The 25060-nt window shown below is 43.7% G+C and overlaps 1 protein-coding gene across 9 annotated transcripts in view; it reads right to left on the bottom strand.

Annotated features, from left to right (window-relative positions):
- Positions 1-25060, bottom strand: part of RARB (retinoic acid receptor beta) — a 342084-nt gene that overhangs the window by 56555 nt on the left and 260469 nt on the right. For 8 of the 9 annotated variants that reach the window (XM_077916295.1, XM_077916294.1, XM_077916297.1 and 5 more), the window contains one exon: positions 17673-17821. The exons of the other annotated variant lie outside the window; for it this stretch is intronic. In XM_077916295.1, coding sequence (XP_077772421.1) covers positions 17673-17821 — 149 coding nt within the window. The remainder of the gene's footprint in view (positions 1-17672; positions 17822-25060) is intronic. 9 annotated transcript variants of the gene reach the window in all.

Raw genomic sequence — 25060 nt, 5'->3', positions numbered from 1 at the left:
AATGTCTCATCTTATTGAGGCATGCCTCATCTTATTGACGATGGCAGATAAACAAATTCAAGCTGAGATTTTTGACTTGCGAGTTAGCTGTTGCTATGTGACTTAAGGAGAAAAGTAGGTTGGTGAAAAAGCAAGCGTCTGCAGGTGAGAAGCTCACTCAGCAAGCTTCTGTTGACGGCAAGTATCCACCCTTCAGGGACGCAGGTGGCGTTGTGGGTTAAACCACAGAGCCTAAGATTTGCCGATCAGAAGGTCGGCGGTTCGAATCCCCGTGACGGGGTGAGCTCCTGTTGCTCGGTCCCTGCTCCTGCCAACCTAGCAGTTCGAAAGCACGTCAAAGTGCAAGTAGATAAATAGGTACCGCTCCGGTGGGAAGGCAAACGGCGGTTCCGTGCGCTGCTCTGGTTCGCCAGAAGCGGTTTAGTCATGCTGGCCACATGACCCGGAAGCTGTACGCCGGCTCCCTCGGCCAATAAAGCGAGATGAGCGCCGCAACCCCAAAGTCGGTCGCGACTGGACCTAATGGTCAGGGGTCTCTTTACCTTTACCTATCCACCCTTCTAGATAGACTATTGCACTTGCGCCACCTTGTCCCCGTGATCGAGGGGCCCCGGGGCCACATGACGTCAGCACGGCATGTGCGAACACCCCGCAGCATGCTAATGTCACACACACACGATGTGGGACATGCTGACATGTTGTGTGGACACACCACAGGGTGAGTGCCCTATGATTTGGAATGGGGGGCGGGCTTGGCCCCTATGGCCCTCCATACTTGGCTCCCATGACTACAGACAAATACAGCTTTTCTGCATTTACAAAGAATAGACATGCTTTAATGTCATGTAACATGCCATATTAGAATATTAGCCTAAAATACCCATACAAATCTACACATACACTCATTTTCCAAGTGCTTATGTAAGACTCATTTAGATCAACGTGGCCTGCCTGCTCAATGGGACAGTTACACAATCTGAGCCAAAAGGGAGATTAGGAAAAAGCTTTGTCTAAATTCAGACCGGTTAATACTCGCTCAAGGAAATTCTCCATCCATCTCTTTAGACAGATTAGGGTTGCCAGGTCCGGATCTTGAAATGGCCCCTGTATCTTGGAGAGTTGCACAGAAAGCAGAATTCCTCTTGGTGTGGCCTCTCTCCGCACAAACTTGGGAGGAATTTTGCCTTTAATGTAATGATGCTCCCAGAACAGGCTAGTTGATTCTATGCTCGAGGGAGAGTGGGGAGAGAACTAGAGCAGTGGGAACCCCATAAGTTGTCTTTCAGAGTACACTTGAATGCAGGGAAGGACACCCGAGACAAACAGCAACTTACCTGTGGTAAAGGAGTGGAAACTGAAGGGTGTGTTCCGGTGGTATGTTTCCACATCAGACATGCTTTTACGAACCTGACGGTGCTCGCTGTGAATCGCGATGAAGGCATTTACTACGTAAAAGTTGCTATAGGACCACGATTTCAAAACAAATCCTAAGGTTAAAACCTTAGGAGAAACCACACCAGAGCCTTAGATCTTCACTGCAGGCCCTTCTCCAAGTTCCCACTCTAAGGAAGATTCAAAGGACGGTGACATGGGACAGGGTCTTTTCAGTTGTGGCTCCATGTCCGTGGAATGCTTAGAGCTTTTGATGACATCTTTTCTGTGCTAGGTAAGCACTGACCTTTCTTTCCAGGCGTTTGATAAGACTGAGATGGTGTTGTGTTGTCACTAAAAAGGTAAAGGGACCCCTGACCATTAGGTCCAGTCGTGACTGACTCTGGGGTTGCGGCGCTCATCTCGCTTTACTGGCCGAGGGAGCGGGCGTGCAGGTTCCATGTCATGTGGCCAGCATGACTAAGCCACTTCTGGCAAACCAGAGCAGCGCACGGAAACGCCGTTTACCTTCCTGCCGGAGCGGTACCTATTTATCTATTTGCACGTTGACATGCTTTCAAACTGCTAGGTTGGCAGGAGCAGGGACCGAGCAACGGGAGCTCACCCTGTCACGGGGATTCGAACTGCCGACCTTCCGATTGGCAAGTTTATTATCTGCGGCACTCAACAAACAGCATAGAACAGGAATGTCCAACAGGTAGATCATGATCTACCAGTAGATCACTGGATGTCTGTGGTAGATCACCAGTAGATCACTGGCTCCCCCAAAGAAGCTCATTAACTTTGGCTCCCCTAAAAAAAGCTCAGCAACTTTCCCCATCACCCCTAAAAATGGGGTTTTTCTTCTCCCTAAAAAAACAACTTTGACCTGAACCCCTAAAAAACAGGGCTTTCTTTCTCCCAAAAAAACGCTCAACAACTTTGACCTGAACCCCACCCCCCAAAGGGGGTAGATCACTGCCAGTTTTTAACTCTTTGAGTAGATCACAGTCTCTTGGGAGTTGGCCACCGTTGGAATAGAACATTTTGTTATGAACAAATAACAAGGTAGTTTTCCTTCCTCCTTTTTAAAGCACCAAAAAATTCTGCTTTTCTCTCTCTTTTCCAAAGCAGTCTTACGTACTCCAAAGTCAGTCCCAATGAAATCAGTTCCCATCTTTTGACTCTATTTGCTGTGACTTCCCAGGCCTGAGGCCACGCACTGCTAACATATTCTTCGGAAGGCATTTGGAATAACATTCACCCCCTAATTTGGTATGATGCAGGAGAAATGCTCCAACACAGTCGTACTACAAATATGAGTCAATTTTTATTTCTTTTTACAAATGATAGAAGAAACAAGCTCCCGTGTCTCTCTTGGCCAGCTGGCAGAAAGACAATTACAAGTGCATTAACCAGCTCTGCAACAGGGAATAAAACTGAATTGCATCATAGACATCGACAAGGTTTGACTGTGAACTGTCAATACTATATTTGTAGCAAACAACTTCCGGAGAAATGCACATTGCCTTTGCCTATGGCATTCCTTCTGACTGTATTTAATTTAAGCAGTGGTGTTAAGTTCAGTACAGATTAGGAACAGTCACATGGGAAGAAGATATGCACTGTGTTTTACCACATTGAGTCTGCACTGAAATTGCACCACATTAAATCTAGTGCGCTGCTGCTGCTGCCTCCTTCTCCTCCTTGCTAAAAAGGTAAAGGTAAAGGTACCCCTGCCCGTACGGGCCAGTCTTGACAGACTCTGGGGTTGTGCGCCCATCTCACTTAAGAGGCCAGGGGCCAGCGCTGTCCGCAGACACTTCCGGGTCACACGGCCAGCGTGACAAAGCTGCATATGGCGAGCCAGCGCAGCACACGGAACACCGTTTACCTTCCCGCTGGTAAGCGGTCCCTATTTATCTACTTGCACCTGGGGGTGCTTTCGAACTGCTAGGTTGGCAGGCGCTGGGACCGAGCAACGGGAGCGCACCCCGCCGCGGGGATTCGAACCGCCGACCTTTCGATCGGCAAGCCCTAGGCGCTGAGGCTTTTACCCACAGCGCCACCCGCGTCCCCTCTCCTCCTTGCTAGGGAAGGATATATAACACCAAAAGGATAAATTAAGTGATTCAGGAGCTAGATTTCTCTTAAGTGCAAATTTCTACCTTGTCAACTATTCCATGATAGGCTGATAAGGCAGCTGATGATAATATATAGTGCACAAGAGCCTCTAAAATCAAAACCAGGTAGCGATTCACTTAAAATCCAGCATCATCTATCCAACATTTTACAGCCCTTGAAAAAGCAGCATATTTGTGGCATCCAAAGGTGAAGCAATGTGTGGTATCTTGGGTGCTGGGTAGATATAGAATCCACAGTTAAGCAACAGGAAGCAGATCTCAAGATCCTGCTCTCCTTCCCTGCCCTCACCTCTTTCTTTCTGCTGCACAGATTTAACCTTCCTGTTCCCTGCTTGTGTTTGCCATGGATGGCTAAGCAGCCAGCGATGCTAACCATAGTTAAAGTAGGTAAGCAGAGTTTCTTCCTCTCATCTGAAATTCCGGTTAACCAGATCCTTAATGCCAACATCACCTGTTTCTCGCAACACAGTATGTAACCACAAGACAAGTGGCAGGAATTTTCACTCCAGAGGTAGAGGGAGGAGCACAGGATGCTATGGGCTACTCCAGATTCAAAAGTGGTACATTTACAGCAGCCCTAAGTACAGTCGTACCTTGGATCCCGAACGCCTTGCGAGTCAAACGTTTTGGCTCCCGAACGCCGCAAACCAGGAAGTGAGAGTTCCAGTTTGCGGACGTTCTTTGGAACCCGAACGTCCGATGCGGCTTCCGATTGGCTGCAGGAGCTTCATGCAGCCAATCAGAAGCTGCGCCTTAGTTTCTAAACGTTTTGGAAGTCAAATGGATTTCCGGAGCGGATTTCGTTTGACTTCCGAGGTATGACTGTATACACATTTGTAAAGTTTGTAAAGTTTGTAAAGTTAAACCTTAGTGGGCCACCCAAACTTGCTCATTTCACTTCAGGAGTAAAACATGCTATGCTGGCATGAATGAACTACTCTCTCACGTAATGTAAAATGAAATCCCCCGTCTGAATCTAACTAGAAATGGGAGTGTGCTGCCAACCTAGAAATCTTCTCTCACTCCAAAGTATAAAATTCACAACTTTATGGTCAAACGAAGCATATTTCACCCTCCTTGAGCCAATTCCACCTCACTTCTAAGTCCACAGTCAGAGTAACAGTAATTTATCATCAGTTATAACACCTACAATTTTCTAAGCACTGTGCAGAGATTAAAAGGGAAGGCAGACGCTTCCCACAGAAAGGTCACTTTCTCCACATTACCATTCCTCCCCTGTGATGCACAATAGCAGGAGAGCATCGTGTGGCTGTAGCACAGCTATGTCTAACAAGGACCAAACATAAATGCAGTGGCAAACAATTGCCAAGAGTAAGACGTGAACTAGGTAAAGGTAAAGGGACCCCTGACCATTAGGTCCAGTCGTGGCTGACTCTGAGGTTGCGGCGCTCATCTCACTTTATTGGCCGAGGGAGTCGGAGTACAGCTTCCGGGTCATGTGGCTAGCATGACTAAGCCGCTTCTGGCGAACCAGAGCAGCGCATGGAAATGCTGTTTACCTTCCCACCGGAGCGGTACCTATTTATCTACTTGCACTTTGACGTGCTTTCAAACTGCTAGGTTGGCAGGAGCAGGGACCGAACAACGGGAGCTCACCCGGTTGTGGGGATTCAAACCGCTGACCTTCTGGTTTAACCCTCAGCACCACCCGTGTCCCTAACTGACCAGATAGATAAAGGCAAAATACAATCACGGATTGATTACTCTGAAACATTCACATAGATGTGAACTACTCTGAGTTAAATCAAAATCCATCTGAATTTTGAGACACTTGTCTACAATAATAAGAATATTTGGGGGGAGAAAATATGAGTTCATGAACATACTGGTTCTTCAATTTTCCAAAAAAACTTTCAAATAAGTATTGATAAAAGGAGTAAAACAACAAGAAGAACACACTTCTCTCTTTGCAAAATCTGCTAAAATACTTGAAACTCTTTGGAAACACCAGATGGGAAACTTCACTAACTTAATATCAGTAGGAGAGATCTGAAAGAAGCTCTGATCTAAGAAAGAAGGAAGACCCCTAGACCTCTGCATGCCAAATACAGCGATGAATCATCTTTTCTTTTAAAAAAATATATTCAAGGCACTCTAACCTAATTTAGGTAGGGCTAGACCTCTAACCCACTGAACTCGTAAACTGTCACAATCTGCAATTGTGCCCCAACCACCAGCTAGCACTTTTCCTGTAGACTATCCACTCTTAACTGCTCTTCGTTTTTCTTCCTCCAGGGCCTCAGGATTTATACCACCAATTAAGACAATAATGAGTGCCCCAGGCTGACCTCCCAGGAGTAAGAATTAATTAAGCACAGTATTTCTTACTAAAGAATGACACTTTCCCAAACCATTTATGTAGCTGCTCTCCCCCACCCACCCACCCACCCACCCACCCAGATATTATTGCATTCCCATTCCATACTCCCAAATTATTATCTCCAAACTAGTGCAACGTTTCTTCAGTGCACATTTTCCCAGCACATTGTAAAGTTTTACATCTTTTGGGTTCAAGAACGCTTAAAATGAATTTAAGTATACTTCCAAAAGCACCTGGTTTTTTTTAAAGGAGTGTAAAGCAAAATTTGGTAAGCAGATGTTTAAGTATAGATGAACAAATTACGTTATGATCCAGGGTCTTTTCTCAATGTAACTTGTTTAAGCCCTCAAGCCGCTGAGCATTTGTGGAGTTATTTGAAACTCATGACGCCTTCTGTTGCTTTTTTGAAACCTGTCTTTGGTGTCGTCGTCCCCCCTTCAATCATTTTAGGCTAAAGGCTGCTAAGGAAAAGACAGGTTTAAATGTGTACATTTGTTAAAGACTTGGACCTCTCCCACCTTCACTTCAATATAATTTTGTTCACTATTTCTCAGGGCAGGCATTATTGAAGTAACAGCCCAATATTCTCAGAACAACCTCAGTCTTCAGAGCATTGTCCCAAAGAATATCTCACCCTGTAACAAAAAGCAGAGTAAAGAAGCAACTTATCTGAAAAAAACTTTTGACTTCCTTATACTCCTCAGTACCAAATGCAGCGATGAATTCTTGCTTCTTCAGGGGGGAAAATCACTGCACTCTAATCAAACTATACTGGCACTACTGGACTCTTATAGAAAAGAGGGATTAAAATGCTTAAGTTTATTACCCCTTTGTAAGCCACACAACATTTTGTTTTTAGAACTATTTAAGAAGTAGAGAAGTAATAAAACGGTGGGGTGGATAGCTTACCCTCAACATTTCTCCAATGAAAATAGGGATGTCCAGAGGAAAAAGCGGGACATTCCAGGACCAAATCAGAAACCAGAACAGCTTCTGTAAATCTGAGACTGTCCCTGGAAAATAGGGTCTGCTATTGTGGCATGGAGGTGCTGCTGTTCATTATCACATAAACATACCAATGGCTGCCTTGTCTTTTGCAGAAGTATGGCTTATAACAGTTTTTCTGTATTAGTTCAGTAAACTGTGCCCTACAGGCTGACGACAGACAGACTATGAAGTCAAATCAGCAAACTGGGTCATTTCTGGGATCCATTTAATGAAGAAGCTGCTTCAACCCCATTAGCTGCTGTTTTTTTAGGAAGCTTCCTCAAATTTGCAACAGAAAGTGCCTGCCTTTTTACCAGTCAGTATTTACACACACAACACAGAGACTACCAGCCAAGCAAACTCGATGTTCTGGTCATGCACGCTGCAGAGCCTGCAGCACTCATCGATTGTAAAGGAACTAATGAGATATATATGCAAGATCAATAGGCAAAGAAGCAAGTTAGAGGGTTTCTTCAAAATAATGTAATCAAACAATTAAAGAGCTCCTGTATGCTACATGTGTAAACAATCACCTCATTGTCTTAAGGACCTCAGGTCCAAACTACATGTTACTTTGCCTACATATTTGTGCCTTTAAAAAGTGCAGGGAATTTTTACACAAACTTCCAATGCTAGGGGCCTCTCCTGAATTGGGATCCTAACTTTGTGACCTTTGTTGTGGGTTTGATCTGCATCAGGCTCTCCACTCCTGCAATTTGTGTGGGATGGGAAAACTTCAACTGAAGCTCCCCCCCAAAAAAACCCAAAATGCCCACTGTAGTGTGGGGGAGCCCAAACGAGACCAGGACTACAGCGGGAGCTAAAGAGTTAAATCCTCCTACATGTCACTCCCATCCTGGAGTCCTGATCCACATTGGCATTTTGTGCAAACAAACAGGTCATGGGGAAAAGAAAGTGAACCCTCTTTGAATTCTGTGGTCTTACATATGAAGATATAATAAACAAACATGTGTTCCTTAGCAGGTCTTAAAATTATGTAAATATAACCTCAGATGAATAATAACACATGACGTATAACACTGTGTCATCATTTATTTAACCGAAATAAAACCAAAATGGAAAAGCCAGAAACTAAGTACAGTGGTACCTCGGGTTAAGTACTTAATTCATTCCGGAGGTTCATTCTTAACCTGAAACTGTTCTTAACCTGAAGCACCACTTTAGCTAATGGGGCCTCCTGCTGCTGCCGCGCCGACAGAGCACAATTTCTGTTCTCATCCTGAAGCAAAGTTATTAACCTGAGGTAATATTTCTGGCTTAGCGGAGTCTGTAACCTGAAGCGTATGTAACCTGAAGTGTATGTAACCCGAGGTACCACTGTACCTTATGATTCAATTGCTTGTAGAACCACCTTTAGCAGCAATAACTTGAAGTAATCATTTTCTGTAGGACAATCTCTCACATCACTGTGGAGGAACTCTTCTTTACAACGTTACTTCCGTTCATTGAGGTTTGCTGGCATTTGTTTACGCACAGCTCTCTTAAGGTCTTGCACAGCATTTCAACTGTGTTGAGGTCTGGACTTTGACTGGGCCATTGCAACACCTTGATTCTTTTCTTTTTCAGCCATTCTGTTATAGATTTGCTGGTGCGCTTGGGATCCTTGTCCTGTTGCATGACCCAATTTCAGCCACACTTCAGCTGTGGGGCAGACGGCCTGGCATTTGACTGCAGAATACTTTGGTATACAGAGGAGTTCATGGTTGACGCAATGACTGCAAGGTTCCCAAGTCCTGCAGCTGCAAAACAAACCCAAATCATCACCCTTCCACCACCGTGCTTGACAGTTGGTATGAGGTGCTTGTGCTGATATGCTGTGTTTGGGTTTCGCCAAATGTGGTGCTGTGCGTTATGGCCAAACATCTCCACTTTGGTCTTGTCTCTCCAAAGGACACTGCTCCAGAAATCTTGTGGTTTGTTCAGATGCAACTTTGCAAACCTAATCCGTGCTGCCGCCATGTTCTTTTTAGAGAGGCTTTCTCCTGGCAACCCTTTGAAACAAACCATACTTATTCCGTCCATTTCTAATCGTATTTTCATGAACTTTAACATTTAACATGCTAACTGAAGCCTCTAGGGCCTGAGATGTAACTATTGGGGGTTTTTGCAATTTCTCTGAGCATTGAACGGTCTGACCTTGGGATGAATTTGCTGAGACGTCCACTCCTGGGAAGATTGGCAACTGTCTCAAATGTTTTCCACTTTTGAATAATCTTTCTCATTTAGAATGATAGACTTAAAATTGGTTGGCATTGTGTTAAAACACACCTGAATGCTCCGGACCAGCAAACTGCTAAAACTTCAGCTTTTATAGAGGTTGGCACACTTACTGATAATCAATTAAGCAAGCACATTTGATTAGCAGCACCAGTCTGCTACTTGCCCCCTTTATTTCCTATGGAAGCAGTAAGCGTGTACTTAGTTTTCCACACGTTTTCTCCATTTTGGCTTTATTTCTGTTAAATAAATTATGACATGGTGTAATATGTCATGTGCTGTTGTTCATCTGAGGTTGTACTTACCTATTTTTAAGATCTGCTAAGGAACAGATGATTGTTATTACGTCTTCACATGTAAAACCACTGAATTCAAAGAGAGTGCACATTCTTTCCCCCATGACTGTATGTAACAAAAATAATGTGTGTTTTTGTCCTCATATGGCATAATTCTTTCTACCATGTTTTGAGTTTATACGTAGTCCACAGAGACGTCTATATTTTTCTGACAGCCTAGTCTGAATACTTTATGTCAGAGGTTTTCAACCTGTTTGGCTCCACAGCTCCCTTGAACAACTACATTTTTTTCTGAGGCACCCCTGTGGGACTCGGGAGCCCAGTTATAGCTCCCCTTGCCTGCAGAGCAGGCATCCTCTCACCCTTTTTCAAACACCCTCCCTTGTGGAGTGTTCCCTCCAGATATTGCCTCCACCTACCAGCAGAACCAGACAACCAGCAAAAGTTGGACGGCACTATGTTGGCTGCTCATAGCACTATGTCGGCTACTTCTCTCACTACTTAGAATAAAGGCCTGAGAGTGCTATCTGATGCATATTTACTCTTAAGTCTCATTGTACGGACTCGAGTTCACTCAAGTAAATGTGCATAGGACTGCAGTCTGGGGAAATGGTCTAAAGCAGGGTTTCCCAAACTTGGGCCTCCAGCTGTTTCTAGACCAGGCATAGGCAAACTCGGCCCTCCAGATGTTTTGGGACTACAACTCCCATCATCCCTGACCACTGGTCCTGTTAGCTAGGGATCATGGGAGTTGTAGTCCCAAAATACTTGGAGGGCCGAGTTTGCCTATGCCTGTTCTAGACTACAACTCCCATCATCCATAGCTAGCAGGACCAGTGGTCAGGGATGATGGGAATTGCAGTCCAAAAGTACCTGGAGACCCAGGTTTGGGGAACCCTGGTCTAAAGGCACTTATAGGTAATTCCACTTCTGGTTTGGGTCTTTCCAGTAGTCCCAGAATGGGAGACCACACAGGAGCCTCATGCGTTCAGACTTCTCTGGAGGTAGAATGGGATCCAAGTGTGTGAAAATGGAAGAAAAAGCAGCTTTATCACTTATGCTTCTCTGGTACTTATATATTTTTTAAGGCGGAAATTTTTGTGTGAGCTGATGCATACACAATGATGGTCACTTACTCCCTAATGTAAATTCAGTCTCATTTATTCAGTAGAAAGCTACCAAATACATTTCCCACATTTAGATTTGTGGCCATTTAAGATGGATTTCAAACCCAAACAAATTTGCCATGCCTGTTCATGAGGGAAGCTATTTATGTTAACAGCCTCACTCCTCAAAGTGCTGTTCTGTCACAAGCCCCATTAAAACTAATGGGGCTTGCACTATCACAGTGACTTGAGAATTGCAGCCTATGGCTTTTTCTAAACTAATCGGGCAGTGGGAAATGACAGCAAATGACATCCACTCCTACTTTAAGGGTCCTCTTCACTGCCAGGGAAAGTAAGCTATAAATGTACATCTGCCCCAACATGATTTAGATTCAGGGGGCAAAGGAGTCCATCTTTAATTATCAGAAGAAAAAAATAAACGTGGCTGCAAAGAATGTTGCTTTGCAAATCTTGAGCTCCTGGGCCCACAGTGAAACGTGGAATACATTGATTTCTGAAAAGTTTCTAGTATCTGTAGAACCTGATCATAAGACAAAATGTACAGATACGATCCTTCTATTTAGGGAAGAAATTAAGTCAATATTTTTTTTACTTTGCATCCACCCACCCCCGGAAAAATCCTCACCTCTCTGGAGAAATTCTTGCAGACACCCATGTTCTCCACCCCTGATTTAAACAAACAAGGGAGAACGGGAATTTGTTTAAAGATGTGTAAGAAAGAGAGAAATGAAATGACAGACCTCTGGTCAGTAAGTAATCATGAAGAACTGAGCAAGTGGGAACACAGGTACCTACGGGACCACCTCTCCCGGTATGGCCCACGGAGGACCTTAAGGTCCATAAATAGCAACACCCTAGAGGTCCCGGGCCCTAAGGAAGTCAGATTAGCCTCAACCAGAGCTAGGGCCTTTTCAACACTGGCTCCGGCCTCATGGAACGCTCTGTCTCATGAGACCAGGGCCCTGCAGGATCTGATTTCTTTCCTTGCCTTTGCCTTGGAGCCAATTTGATTGACTCCCCCTCTTTCTTTTTTCTTTTTCTTTTCTCCTCCTGTGATGAGGCTGCATTTTAATGTTCTAATGCTGTATTTTAATCAACATGTTTTTACTATTGGTTGTTAGCCGCCCTGAGCCCGGTTTTGGCTGGGGAGGGCGGAGTATAAATAAAACTTCTTCTTCTTCTTCTTCTTCTTCTTCTTCTTCTTCTTCTTCTTCTTCTTCTTCTTCTTCTTCTTCCTCTTCTTCTTCCTCTTCCTCCTCTTCTTCTTCTTCCTCTTCTTCTTCTTTAGAGGACTGGGTAAATTATAGCTGACATCACGAGACCCATGTCATAAACTTCATTTTTCCCTTTTCTTTTCAAGGTATCACCAGCCTTGACATGAAAGAACTTTTCTCAAAGAAATGACAAATTTTCTCCATGAGACCTGTTTCTAGAAACAAGGAAGACGAAGTCAGGTCTGATGATTTTAAAGCACTATGATGATTTCTGGCAGTTCCCTCCCTGCAAGAAGTGAGGTTACAGGGAACCAGGCACAGAGCCTTCTCGGTAGTGGCACCCGCCCTGTGGAACGCCCTCCCATCAGATTTCAAGGAAATAAGCAACTATCTGACTTTTAGAAGACATCTGAAAGCAGCCCTGTTTAGGGAAGTTTTTAATGTTCGATGCTTTATCATGTCTTTAATATTCTGTTGGGAGCCACCCAGAGTGGCTGAGGAAACCCAGCCAGACGGGCAGGCTATAAAACAACAACAACAACACAGCCTGCCACTGTCTTTGAACTGCACCAAGAATTACAGCATGCAGTATTTATTTGCAGCTTTGTAAACAGAATGCTTCAGCCTGAAACACCAGGCCAAATGCTGTCAAAGTAGGGTGAAAGCTATTCTTAAACAGTGATATCAGGACGTACAAGCCTAGCAATTGGAAATGTGCAATGATAAGGCAAACAACAGAATATTATGCTCATTCTATGCTGTACCCTTTCCTAATCTGTCAGGACTGCTTATGGAAACTGATGGCTCTTCCCTACAAACGGAAAGCCTGAGGTCATATTTCAAGCCAGGGAGAATGCCCTTGGAATATTTAGTAGTCCAATATGGAATTCAATTTTGTTGGCTTGGAAGGGAACCGTGGCCAGAGGCAAAATGACTGGTCTGTAGACATCACAAGGACATTAGGTGGTATTCTAGTTCAGAATTTTGATTTTTCTTAATTTTCTGGCATGGATGAGGGATAGTTGATGGGACAGAATTTGGTTTAGAGTTCAAAACTTTAGACTTCTAGGAAAACATCTTCACAGATAAGGAAGACCTTCCCATCAGGTCCTGCCCCTATAGAGCAGTTTCCAGGACTGAAGGTCCTGCCCTCAGCCCTTTCTAAGACTCCTCCTCTCTTGGATGCTTTCTGAGCAGTCTCAAACTGTGTCTGCCCACCTCTGGCCTCTGTGTCCTGCTCTCCAAATCTTGCATGTTCTTCGAGACCAGGGGGGAGAGGAGCTTCTCACAGCAGGAGAGGGAGACCCCCTGGATTCTTCAACAATCTGTTGATCCTCCTCCTCTGAACTGCTCCCTGTCGCAGGTTTCTCCTGTTCACTAACACCTGTTATCCCTTCAGCACCTTCTCCCAAGCTTGTCCCTGTGACCTCTCCTCAATGTCACACCACCAATCCCCAGGCTCTGAGCCTTACTCTTCTGGGCTTTTCCTGACAGTGACTGGTTGCAGCATGATCAGGTGACCCAACCAATCGGTCCTCTTCTGATTACTTTTAATTCCTATCATTTCCATATAGTATACACTTACCAAGAAAAAAGTACTTATTTGGCTGCATAGAGAGGCATCAAACACAGACAGACACGTAAATTTGCACAGCCCTTTTGCTCAGAATGCGGCAACATGGTTGCTTTTGACATCTGTCCTAGGTGAAGCTTCATTAACAAAATATTTAATTGGGGATCCCGCTTTTTTGTTTAAGATTGACACTGGTGTGGGAAACAACTGCGTTTTGAATTTATGGGCGTTTTGTCCCCTAACCATCTACAAGAGACAGAGAGGCACCTCTGCTGTGAAAACAAATTTGCCGGCTCCCACTATAAAAATGTGAGCATCCTTTGTGCTTCCTGCAGTTTTCTCCCTCCTTTTTTTGTCTTAAATTGCTCTAGGCAACTTTGCTACATACACAGCTTGTGCCAGAAATCCAGGCCGTGTGTTGGGACCAAAGGAATGTCGCCTTCTAACTGCTTAGAACAAGGGACAAGGCTCTAACAGACAGCTGAATCTGCCAGAGCATTGGTTGCTCCTATTCACCAGCACAATGCTGGCATTATTTGGGAAAGCAGACCCACTACACCCAAAGCCACCCCCCGCCACAGTCTTTTGCAGGCTGCTACAATGAAGAGTAAAGTCAGTAGCAAAGAGTGGGGCTTTCAGGAAGAGCTTTACAACTGCTGAGACCAGCGTTTTAATCCCCCCCCCCCTACAAGCTGAAGGTCAAAAAGTGGACCAGAATAAAACAGCCTCTGGAACACGCTGTCTCTGTTTTGGATATTAGCTTGACACCGAATCACAGAGTTGGAAGGGATCCTACAGGGCATCTAGTCCAACCCCCTGCAATACAGGAATCTCAACTGGAGCATCCTATGAGACGGCCGTCCAACCTCTGCCTAAAAACCACTAAGGAAGGAGAGTTCACCACCTCCAGCCGAGTTCACTCCACTGTCGAACGGCACTTACCATCTGAAAGTTCTTCCTAATGTTTAGTCAGAATCTCCTTAGCATATTAGAATATGGTAATATTCTTTCCAACGCTAAATGGATATGCTTGTGCTTACAGAATAGGAGCCGCCCAGAGTGGCTGGGGCAACCTAGTCGGATGGGCAGCTATTGATTGATTGATTGATTGATTGATTGGCATGTGCCAAGCAGGAGCACTTGGGTTGCATGCATCAGCACCCAGATCATGAATGGTAGGGATTCATGAACGATGTTACATGCATATAGGGACACGGATGGCACTGTGGTCTAAACCACTGAGCCTCTTGGGCCTGCCAATCAGAAGGTTGGCGGTTTGAATCCCCACGACAGAGTGAGCTCCCGTTGCTCTGTCCCAGCTCCTGACAAGCTAGCAGTTCAAAAGTATGCCAGTGCAAGTAGATAAATAGGTACCGCTGTGACGGGAAGGTAAACGGTGTTTCTGTGTGCTCTGGCTTCCACCACGGTGTCCTGTTGCGCCAGAAGCATAGTCCTGTTAGCCACATGACCCTGAAAGCTGTCTGTGGACAAACGCTGGCCCCCTCTGCCTGAAAGCAAGATGAGTGCCACAACCCCATAGTTGCCTTTGACTGGACTTAGCCATCCAGGAGTCCTTTACCTTTTACCTTACATGCATATGCAAACAATGGACCTAAATGCAAAAGTCATAGCTCAGTGGTAGAGCATTTGCTTTGCATGCAGAATGCCCAAGGTTCAATCTCTGGCATCTCCAGTGAGGGCTGTGACTGCTTCCTGTCTGAAACCCTAGAGAGCTGGTTGGACCAATGGTCTGACTTCCTGTTTTCCGAATGACTTTTCTCAGAAGCACACTCCTTCATCCCTTCCTACAAATTACCTTCTGTACTAACCCTGATAATGGGTGAGGTAGTGGATAGAGTGTTGGGCTAGCATCTGGGAGACCAGGGTTCAAATTCTGACTCAGGCATTAAGCTATTTGGGGAGCAATGACCTTGAGGAAGTACTTGTTTTCTTCAGTTTCATCTACCTCAGAGGGTTGTTGTGAGAATAATGTGTGCCACCTTTAGCTCTTTGGAGGAAAGGCAGGAAATAAACATAATAGAAAAATAGCAAATAAACAGGGCCCACAAGAAAGCACAGTTCTGCTGATTCCCTAGAAACGAACATGAAGCTGCAGTTTTCAAAAATCTGCCGTGCTCTTGGGAATCCTAACTTAAAAGACAGTTTTTAACCTTGAAGATGTACTAATAACTCACCAATTCACTTCTTCCCAATGATCTAATTTGGATATTTAAGCAATCTGGTGTCCAACATTTTCAATACATCCTGGTAAACTGCGGGCATATTAATGTCAGGGATTGAAAAATAATACAATTTATTCCTAGCCATTATTCACACAGCCTCATTAACACCATATGGCGTTTTATTGCAGGTTTTAAAATATTCCATGCTCGGAAGATAGAGTTGCACAAAATCAGATGAGAATAGGCTGTAGGGAACAGCTGAAGAAGAATTATTGTCGATGAAGATGGGGTTAAGGAAGGCCAAAGGGGAAAGTGTTTGGTGGAGCAAAAGAAGGAAATTCTCAGTTCGGAGGGATTACTGCAAGACAAAGCGACTTACGACAAGATCTCAGGGCGAGGGGGTGGGGGGAAATGATACAGAAGAGGTTGAGTTAATCAAGATGAGAGAAGACCAATTTGCTGACAAGTGCTTTTGCGAAGAGCCTGAGCTATGGAGTATTTGGGTCGTGATAAAGCGGAAGAAGCTGCTCATATCCTTATCTGAAGTCAATGAGAGTGTTTCAATTGACTTCGCCAGGCGTTGGACTAGCTCCTGAGAATGATTACAGGTGCATGTCAATGAAACAGCAAGGCTGCCAAGGAGGTAATAGAACTGCTTGCGGAAATCAAAACCAAGGAAGAGTCTCTGCATTTTCAGCTTTTAAGGGAGTTTACTTGACTGGAGATGGGATTACTACAGCTCACGGTCTGCAAAAGCATCACAGAAGCATAGGATTTGATAAAATTCAATTTGGAAGAAAGAGGTATGGCAGGAATACACTAAGCGCAGAGCAACCTGCAGGCTCCAAGAATTATCCATCTACATACAGTGTTGGCGAAGAAGGAGCAAAACAAGAAATGGATGCAAATCATAGGTAGAAGAACACGAAGAATTATGCAAAATGGACATGCATCAGGCAAGAGGTAAAAGGAATCTCTGCAAGGTTCAGTTGTTGCAGGCATTTGGGATGTGTGGGCAGGAAAATAAAGGATAAAAAATACATGCTATTTTTTGATGCTATAAGATTGTATGTTCCAGGCTGCTATCCTATGCCTATTTAGTTGGAAGTGAATTCTCCTTAACTCAACAAAGCTTACAATGCATAGGATGGTACTGTTGGACACATCAGGTGTCATAAACTGATGAAAAATTGGTTGTTTCAGTCCAAATATATTTACCTAGACACCTACCCACACCCAAGTGATCTCTGTGAGATTACAACTACCTGTTGATTGAAGAGACAGTAAGATATTGACTTTTTAACCCAGACCAACTGGGCATCAAGGACAACAGCAAATCAATGTAAACTTCAAAAGGTTCATGCGTATTCACACACAGACAGACACACTCATGCAATATATTCTAGCTAATGCTTCTGATGCCATGTAACACTCACAGCTGCTATATGGAATCAGCAGCATTGGTTAGAAGACCTGATCCTTACAGCACAATCCTATCCATGTCTACTCCAAAGGAAGTCCCATGGAGTTGAATGGGATTGATATAGGACTGCAGTGTTAACCCAGTTTTCCTACAGACAACACCCAAAGATGAAAGTGTGGTATCCTTAATCAAGTTTGAAAACCAAAAAGCAAACATTGTTTCCTACGAAGGTTTAATGTTTAGCTTCCACTGTGATATGTGGCCTTCAGAACAGAATTTTACTTTAGCTGCGTCGAGCCACTGAGTTTGCCATTATTGCACCTAAGTGTTTCTTCTCCTGCTGGCACAACGCTTGAAGTTGTGCTTTTATTGATGCGCCATGTCAAGGTCTGTGCGTAGCGCAAATTATATAAACAACAGCAGCAGCAACTGAAAGGAGCCTGTAAGTTTACATAACGGCAACCCTGGGTCTGCAACAATTCAACACGGCTTCAACCAAGTGATCCATAATAAGCAGCATGGAAGTACCAAGCCTTCAGGGACGATGCAAAAGTTGAAAACAGACGAGAGCTGGTGTGAACTAAATGATGGGGGAAGATAAGGGCTTTTGAAGTTTTGCTCACGATACAAAAGAAACGGAAGGGAGACAATGAAATAGCCCTCAGACAGGACAACAGAGGCCATGGAAGGAAAAGACCACTTGATCCAGGTTTTCCCCCCAACCTGTCCAACTCACTTTACCAGCAAAGTATAGCAGGGGGGCCTGGAGACTCACCTTACATCCCTCACAAGCACTGACGCCATAGTGATATCCAGAAGATTTGTCCTGACAAACGAAGCAGGGTTTGTAAACACGAGGAGGAGGAAGCGGGGAAGGCGGGCTGGGAACAAGTTCTTCAGAACTGGTGCTCTGAGTTTCAATTGCTACAAAGAAAACGAGAGAAGGACGTTTTTAGTGCTTTCAGATACTGGCTTTGTCATATGCCACCAGCTGATCCACGCAACAGATCTCCCATTTCAAATGTAACTTTTTCTGGGAGCTGCAACATTTAAGACAGATTGGGCCAGTTCAGACATTCAAAAACATCTCTATTAATGTGCCCACTCTGTCCTTCCAGGAAGCATTAATGTGCAGAGCATAATAAATCCCCGGAGATGCCTGTGGGGTAAGCTTTGCACACCTGCTTTGTAGAGTGTTGCGAAAACCAGCAAGTGCTTCATTCATTTAATTTATTTGCACCCTGTTTGTCCCCCCAGAAATAGGCCAAGGTGGCTAACAACATCATACTGTAATTAATATAATCATTTCAAAAGGCAATCAATGTGAACAAAATATCAGATTAAAAAATGCAACAGCCAAGCTGCAAATGAACTTTGAAATCAATACTGAAAACACATTAATTCAATTATAAATTCAGAATGCATAAACAATATCAGTAAACAAGGGGATAATAAAATGCAACCCACGTTTTAGTCAAAAACTTAAACACTTTATGGCCTAGAGCCTTAACTGAGAAATTAACGTGACAAATTAGAATACAAAAAAAAAAAAGACATTAAAGACACCTTCCATGAAGAGTGCCTCTGTATATATGTATATATGTATATATATATATATTTGCTTTCGTAGATTTTCACGGGTACAGGAATGCAGGTTTTGGTGTCCTCGGGTATCTTCCCGTGTAAAAGTTGGGGTGTCTAGGCGACGTTTCGACGAGGTCTCACTCGTCATCTTCAGGCTGGTGCTTTCGGCTTCTTGTTACTGGAACCCACGTTTTAGTCACAGTAACAAGAAGCCGAAAGCACCAGCCTGAAGATGACGAGTGAGACCTCGTCGAAACGTCGCCTAGACACCCCAACTTTTACACGGGAAGATACCCGAGGACACCAAAACCTGCATATATATATATATACACACACACACACACACACACACACACACACACACACAAAGAATATGATTTGAATCTTTCTCCTACACAAAGTCTACTCTGGAAAGTCTTGGGCTAACCACTGCAAGGGCGGAATCTGGTGATCTTTCATAATATGGTGTCCTGTGCAAGGTCAACATTTGGCACCCCAAATGAATCTTTTCAATTTTGCACCCCCTCGGCTTGGCGCCCTGTGCAGGAGAACCGCCCTGCACAGCCCTAAATCCATCGCTGCCAACAGTCTACATCAAGTAACATAACATAACATAAGACCATACTTTCCATTTTTTCTGATAGGCTGGCTAAATTGGAAACTATGTGCAAGCTCCGCTTAATATCTTTATATATGTTATTTTAATATATTTTATTTTAAGGTGGCATGCATGCACACACACCTATCTCCACTCCAGCAGCAAACAGACTAGAAGATGGGTAGGGAGCCTGTGGCCTTCTAGATGTTGTTGGATTCCAACACCCATCAGCCCCAACCAGCACGACCAGTGCTTAGGGATGATATGAGTTGGAGTTTAACAACATCTGGAGGGCCACAGGTTCCCCATCTCTAGAGAAGATCACAGAAACCTTTGGCTAAATGAGCCAAAGCTACTGTAGGCTAGAGCCAGCAGAAACCAAGAGAACTATGCACAACTAATAAATACAGTAATAGCGAAATATTCACAGAACCCCCATACCTTTTAACCCTGTCGTGTAAAACCTGCCCACTCATCTCAGGTCAATACAGATAAAAGGGATGCACTTGTTTCATGGCAAATGAAAGAACAGTAACAAATCTGCAACAATGCTGATGGTATTATGAAAGAAGTTTATCTCTGGTTCTCATGTATTTAGAAGCACAGTGGTACCTCAGTTTTTGAACTTAATCCGTTCTGGAAGACTGTTCGAGTTCCAAAATGTTTGAAAACTGAAAACTCAATAGCCGGCAGCTAGGCCTCAGGATCTTGCACTCAGCGGAAGCCGCGTGGCATGTTCGACTTCTGAGGCGTGTTCGAAAACTGAAGCATTTACTTCCGGGTTTACGGCGTTCGAAAACCGAAATGTTTGTCAATGGAGACGTTTGAAAACCGAAGTACCACTGTACTGTGTTTTTCTGGGCTGCACCACTTAAAACCACAGTGGAGGGTGGGAAGAGTTGCACATTTGAACAATCCTCTGAACACGCAAAGAACACCTCCCAAACATAGAATATGAAGCATGAGAAGACTAAACTGGATTATTTAATCTTCTTTTCTATGAGCAGGAAAGGCACTGACTCATTTTATTCTGCACCCACCTACACCATGGTACTGTCTTTTAAGACAGAAATTGCCAAAGTGGTGCCTTCTACAACTCCCACTAGCTCCATCCAGCATGGTCAACCATCAGGTGATTATGGGAGTTGTGGAGCAAACCATATGGAAAGCAGTATTTGGGCTATCTCTTGGTCTGGGAAGATACCACTGGTCTCTTCCTGTCCACCATGTATGTCTGTGTAAACTGGGTCTTGGTCCTGCTTCCCGAAAACCAAAGTATTATCTTCACAATTACGTAAAAGGTTTTCCAGGATGTAAACGTCAATGCACTCCATTCCTACAACATGCTGAAGAATGGCATACGTTCTCATGAGGCAAAGTGCCAACATCTGCACCAACCATAAAAAATGTCACAGACCACTATATGACACTGCCATATTATTATATTATAGGGGCACCATAAAACTATACACATATTTAGGATTTTGGTGCCTAAAATCCATAATTATTTCAATTCCCCATGGATATGCAATATATGTTCTTATTTTGCTGTTTCTTGGGGCATTTTGACACTAAAAGGTAGTGCTGAGGCTCTCTGGAGTTATTTTGCCAAAAGAGAATGATTTAAGTGTGGAAGACAAAACTCAACTTGCCTTCTAGCTGCGACGTGTTTTATATTCGCACTAGAAACTGAATTAAGCATAAATAGATGTAAACCTTAAGCATAAAAAAACCCCCAACCTTAGGCAAACTAGCTAGGTTTGTCTGATGATTCAGAGAAATGGCAAAGCTTTTTATGTAGCAAAAAGACAAGAGCAAAACCTCTACAGAGACTCAAGTATTGGCCTCATGGGACATTCTTCTATTGAAAAACAAATACCAATTCAGATTTGCAGTATATTATATCTGCCACATTTCTCAAATTCTGTCTTTTCATTGACCCCACATTTCATCATTGGCTACTGTTGATTAGAATTCCAGAATGTCAGGGAGTTCTTTTTTTACAGCTTTTTTTCTTTTTTTAAAAAAACTTCAACAAACACTACAACTGTACAACAGTTACAAAGTTCAGTCCGTAAGCACAAAGTGTCTCCACACACAGGTTGATGTTGGTGGCTATGCCAGCATAAAACTAAGAAGTGGAAACCCAAGTATTTTTGAATTGGTCCCACTCTGATTTACCCTCTGCCACTTTATGGTGCTGTGTAAGATGCTCATACCCCATGCACTATTCAGCTAACCCCACCTTAGAAGGTTTCTTTGTTGATTTCCAGCACCTAGAGATCTCAATTCTAGCTGCTGCCAGCAATAAGGAGATTCATTCTTCATGCACCAAAAGCAGACTGGAGGTGGTTTCCTTAGTCTAAAGTCAATGTTTAAAGTCAAAAGAGCCCCCACCACCTATGTAAGAAAATCTCTTTACAAACACACACCCCCTCCACCATGGAGATGAGGCAGACTTGTGGATTTGAGATCATCTCTTGGGGGATCCAGTGCCAACACAAGAGACTTTTGAGCCCTGCTTCCTAAATCTTATCTGAGGTGGTTATAAGTAGGGATTGAGGGCACAGGTTTCCACAGGCATGGTAATCCATCTGAATTCCTAAATCCCCCCTTCCATATATCTTTGAGGCTCTTTAAGTCACACATGGACACATCAATAAGCAATTTGTAAATCTCAAGAAGAATGGATGCAGCCAGGGGGTGCAGAGGGGAAGCTCCCCCCCTAAATCGACAAAAATACATAGCAAACTGAGGTTCTGCTCCCCCAACAAAAGGCCTGCCCCCCCCAACAAAAATCCTGGCTACGCCCATGCTCAGAAGCAACCGCTTCAAGTATTGGTTAGGACAAGTGCAGGAAGCCTTAAATACCGTCAGCAAGTGAAGTCCTTCCTTCTGCTTTGCCAGTTAATCTATCTGTGAAGAAATTAATTTGGAGGACCTGGAACTAGTTCAAATTGGGCCCTCACATTTTCCTTCAAAACAATTTCTGAAATGGGGTGCCCTGAGATTCTGAAGAAGCCCATGGATCACAGATCTTTAAATTGAAGGTACTTATTACTATGACAGAAATCAAAAGATTATCTAAGAGTGGAGTCAGAGGAGATACCCCCGGGACCAGACAACTGCAATACTCTTTCCACACTGATAGTGTAGCCCAGAGGGACAGGTTGCTTAATTTCTGTAAGGCTTCCCAAGTGCGACACAGAAAAGCGTGTGCCAACCAGCCAGTTCAAAATACACAAGTACAGATCCAGCTTTGCAAATAGTTTCTAAAGGAAGGCAGAAGCACAATTTTCTCAATGATAGTTTTTGTTGCTATTTAGAATAGGCATACAGTGCTCTGGGAATCGATTGGTGCACAGTCTTGCTGCTTAAATCAATAATCTATTAGTCCTTTTAAATTAAAATTAGGTTCATCAAATGCCCTTGAGAGGTCTCAAACAATCTGCTCTCCTTATTCCAAGCATGCAGTTCCCAAATAGTCTAGGAGAGGATAAAATTCCTGTCATAAAACTCAAAACATTCAGCTCTATCAGGCTACAATGATGTTTTTTTAGGCTTTGAGGTAGTTGGGATACATAAAAACAACTGCGCTCCCTGTTTTTTATGGTCCCAGAGCAAACAATACGACCAACATCCACCACCTTCAGTAGTCAAACTGCTGACTATGCGTGAACAAAATTCAGGCTGATGCTAATCGACCTATTGGAATTTGGGTTACTCGAGATATCAAGACAGCTTTGCAGATGCACAATTCAGAGCCAACTACACGCAGAAAAAGCTACCACTGAGCTCTCTGGCAAAATAGTCTTGAAGCTGATAAATCTGGGGAAATGTCTATCTAAAAGCTCTAAAACAGTAATCCAAGTATTGGTTTTACACAGGAAATAATTAACTGCTACTGAGTTCTATCCATCGCGGCGAAGTATTTATACAACCAGAAATTTTCAGCTGCCAATAGAAATCCACATCACTTATCTCCAGAGTTATTGAACCAGAGGGGCCTGGAATATTCCTGGCTCTGCAATGGATTTCTTATGAATGGACTACAAATACTGCTTTGCAGCCTGACCTCACAGGAAGGGCAGCAACGATCTGGGTGTATTGCTCAGTGAAGGAAGCCAGCTTTCTCTATGGTGTCAACATCTAAGCAGATGTTGAGTTTTTGCCCACTCCTATCAAGCAGAAAGAAATAGGTAATGGTGGGCAAGTTCATAGAATCATAGAGTTGGAATAGACCACAAGGGCCATCGAGTCCAACCCCCTGGAGAAAGATGGGGCTTTGAGCAGTCAAGTAAGCAAAAGGGGCGCAGAATGTGGCAAGTAATTGTTATGTTTTAGGGTTCTCTCTTTCTCTCTCTCTCTTAACTTTGCAGCATGTTAATTCTTTTTTTTTTAAATGATATTTATTAGAAATTTAAAGATTACAGAAAAAAGAAAACAAAAAGATTTAACAAAACATACATTACAATGCATAAAAAAGGGGGGGGGGAGTACATAAAAACCAATACAACAATACGGGGGGGGAACCACACCCAATATTCCATATCTTTATCTTTCATTTGCTTGTTTCATCGACCTCCTCACACCTCCCTTTTTGTGTTCTAGTTTAATTAATTGTTTCAGCAAATTATTTCCATCTTTCTCAATTTTTGTTAGGTAATTTATCTTAACAGTCTAACCTATTAATTAACTCAGCAAATCCTTTCCATCTTTCACTATATTCTGTCATTCAATTTGCCTTAATTTATTTTAACCTTATTATACCATAAAATACCTTAAAGCTTAAAACTTAATACTTATTTATACATAACCTTTGCAGCACATTAAGGCACGCAGCAGTTTGCAAGTGGACTGTCATCTTCTGCTTCCCCATTCAGTGGCATTCAACAACAGGATCTGATCATCGCATTTACATCCCACCTTTTTCTCCAAGGAGCTCAAAGAGTACATGATTCTCCCCACCGTCTTCAATTAATCCCACAACAACCTTGTAAGGTAAGGTTAGGATGAGAGGCAGTGACTGGCCTAAGTCACCAAGTGAGCTTCATGGTCAAGTGGGAATTTGAACCCTCAGGTCCTAGTCTGAAACTTTAAAAACTACTCCGCACTGTAATGTACATTAAGCAACATTAGTAGCTGATATGGGGTGCTCCTCTCCACTCGGTAGTTGTGCACCTTGGCTGTGCTAAAGCAGCAGCCCTGGTGCCTCTGCAACTGTCACGTGATGTCCTGACAGAAGTCAGCAAACTTTTTCAGTTTGAAACCTTTTCAAACTTTTTTCGCTCAGACCTTGTGGGGGGCCGGACTATATGGGGGGGGTGTGAACGAATTCCTATGCCCCACAAATAACCCAGAGATGCATTTTAAATAAAAGCACACATTCTGCTCATGGAAAAACACCAGGCAGGCCCCACAAATAACCCAGAGATGCATTTTAAATAAAAAAACACATGGTGTAGTGGTTAAGAGCGGTGGACTCGTAATCTGGTGAACTGGGTTAGCGTCCCTGCTCCTTCACATGCAACTGCTGGGTGACCTTGGGCTAGTCACACTTCTCTGAAGTCTCTCAGCCTCACTCACCTCACAGAGTGTTTGTTGTGGGGGAGGAAGGGAAAGGAGAACGTTAGCTGCTTTGAGACTCCTTCGGGTAGTGATAAAGCGGGATATCAAATCCAAACTCTTCTTCTTCTACACATGTAAAAACATGCTGATTTCTGGACTGTCCGCGGGCCAGATTTAGAAGGCGATTGGGCCAGATCCTGGGCCTTAGTTTGTCTACCCATGTGGGACCTCTGATAAGGGTGCTGGTTCTCCCTTCCCCCATTGAGTGGTAGAAGTTGGTAGTCCGCCAGTGAATTACTGCATGAACAGCCATTGCTAAGAGGAGAATAAAAGGGCTGGCGCTAAGTAAAAGACCATCCCTGCCGTTAGGCAGTGTGAGGCAATCGCTTCAGGATGAGTGGCAGCTTTCTTCC

The sequence above is a fragment of the Podarcis muralis genome, chromosome 12 (assembly GCF_964188315.1).
Source record: "Podarcis muralis chromosome 12, rPodMur119.hap1.1, whole genome shotgun sequence".
Lineage (NCBI taxonomy): Eukaryota > Metazoa > Chordata > Lepidosauria > Squamata > Lacertidae > Podarcis > Podarcis muralis.
This window is presented reverse-complemented; position numbering and strand designations above follow the sequence as displayed.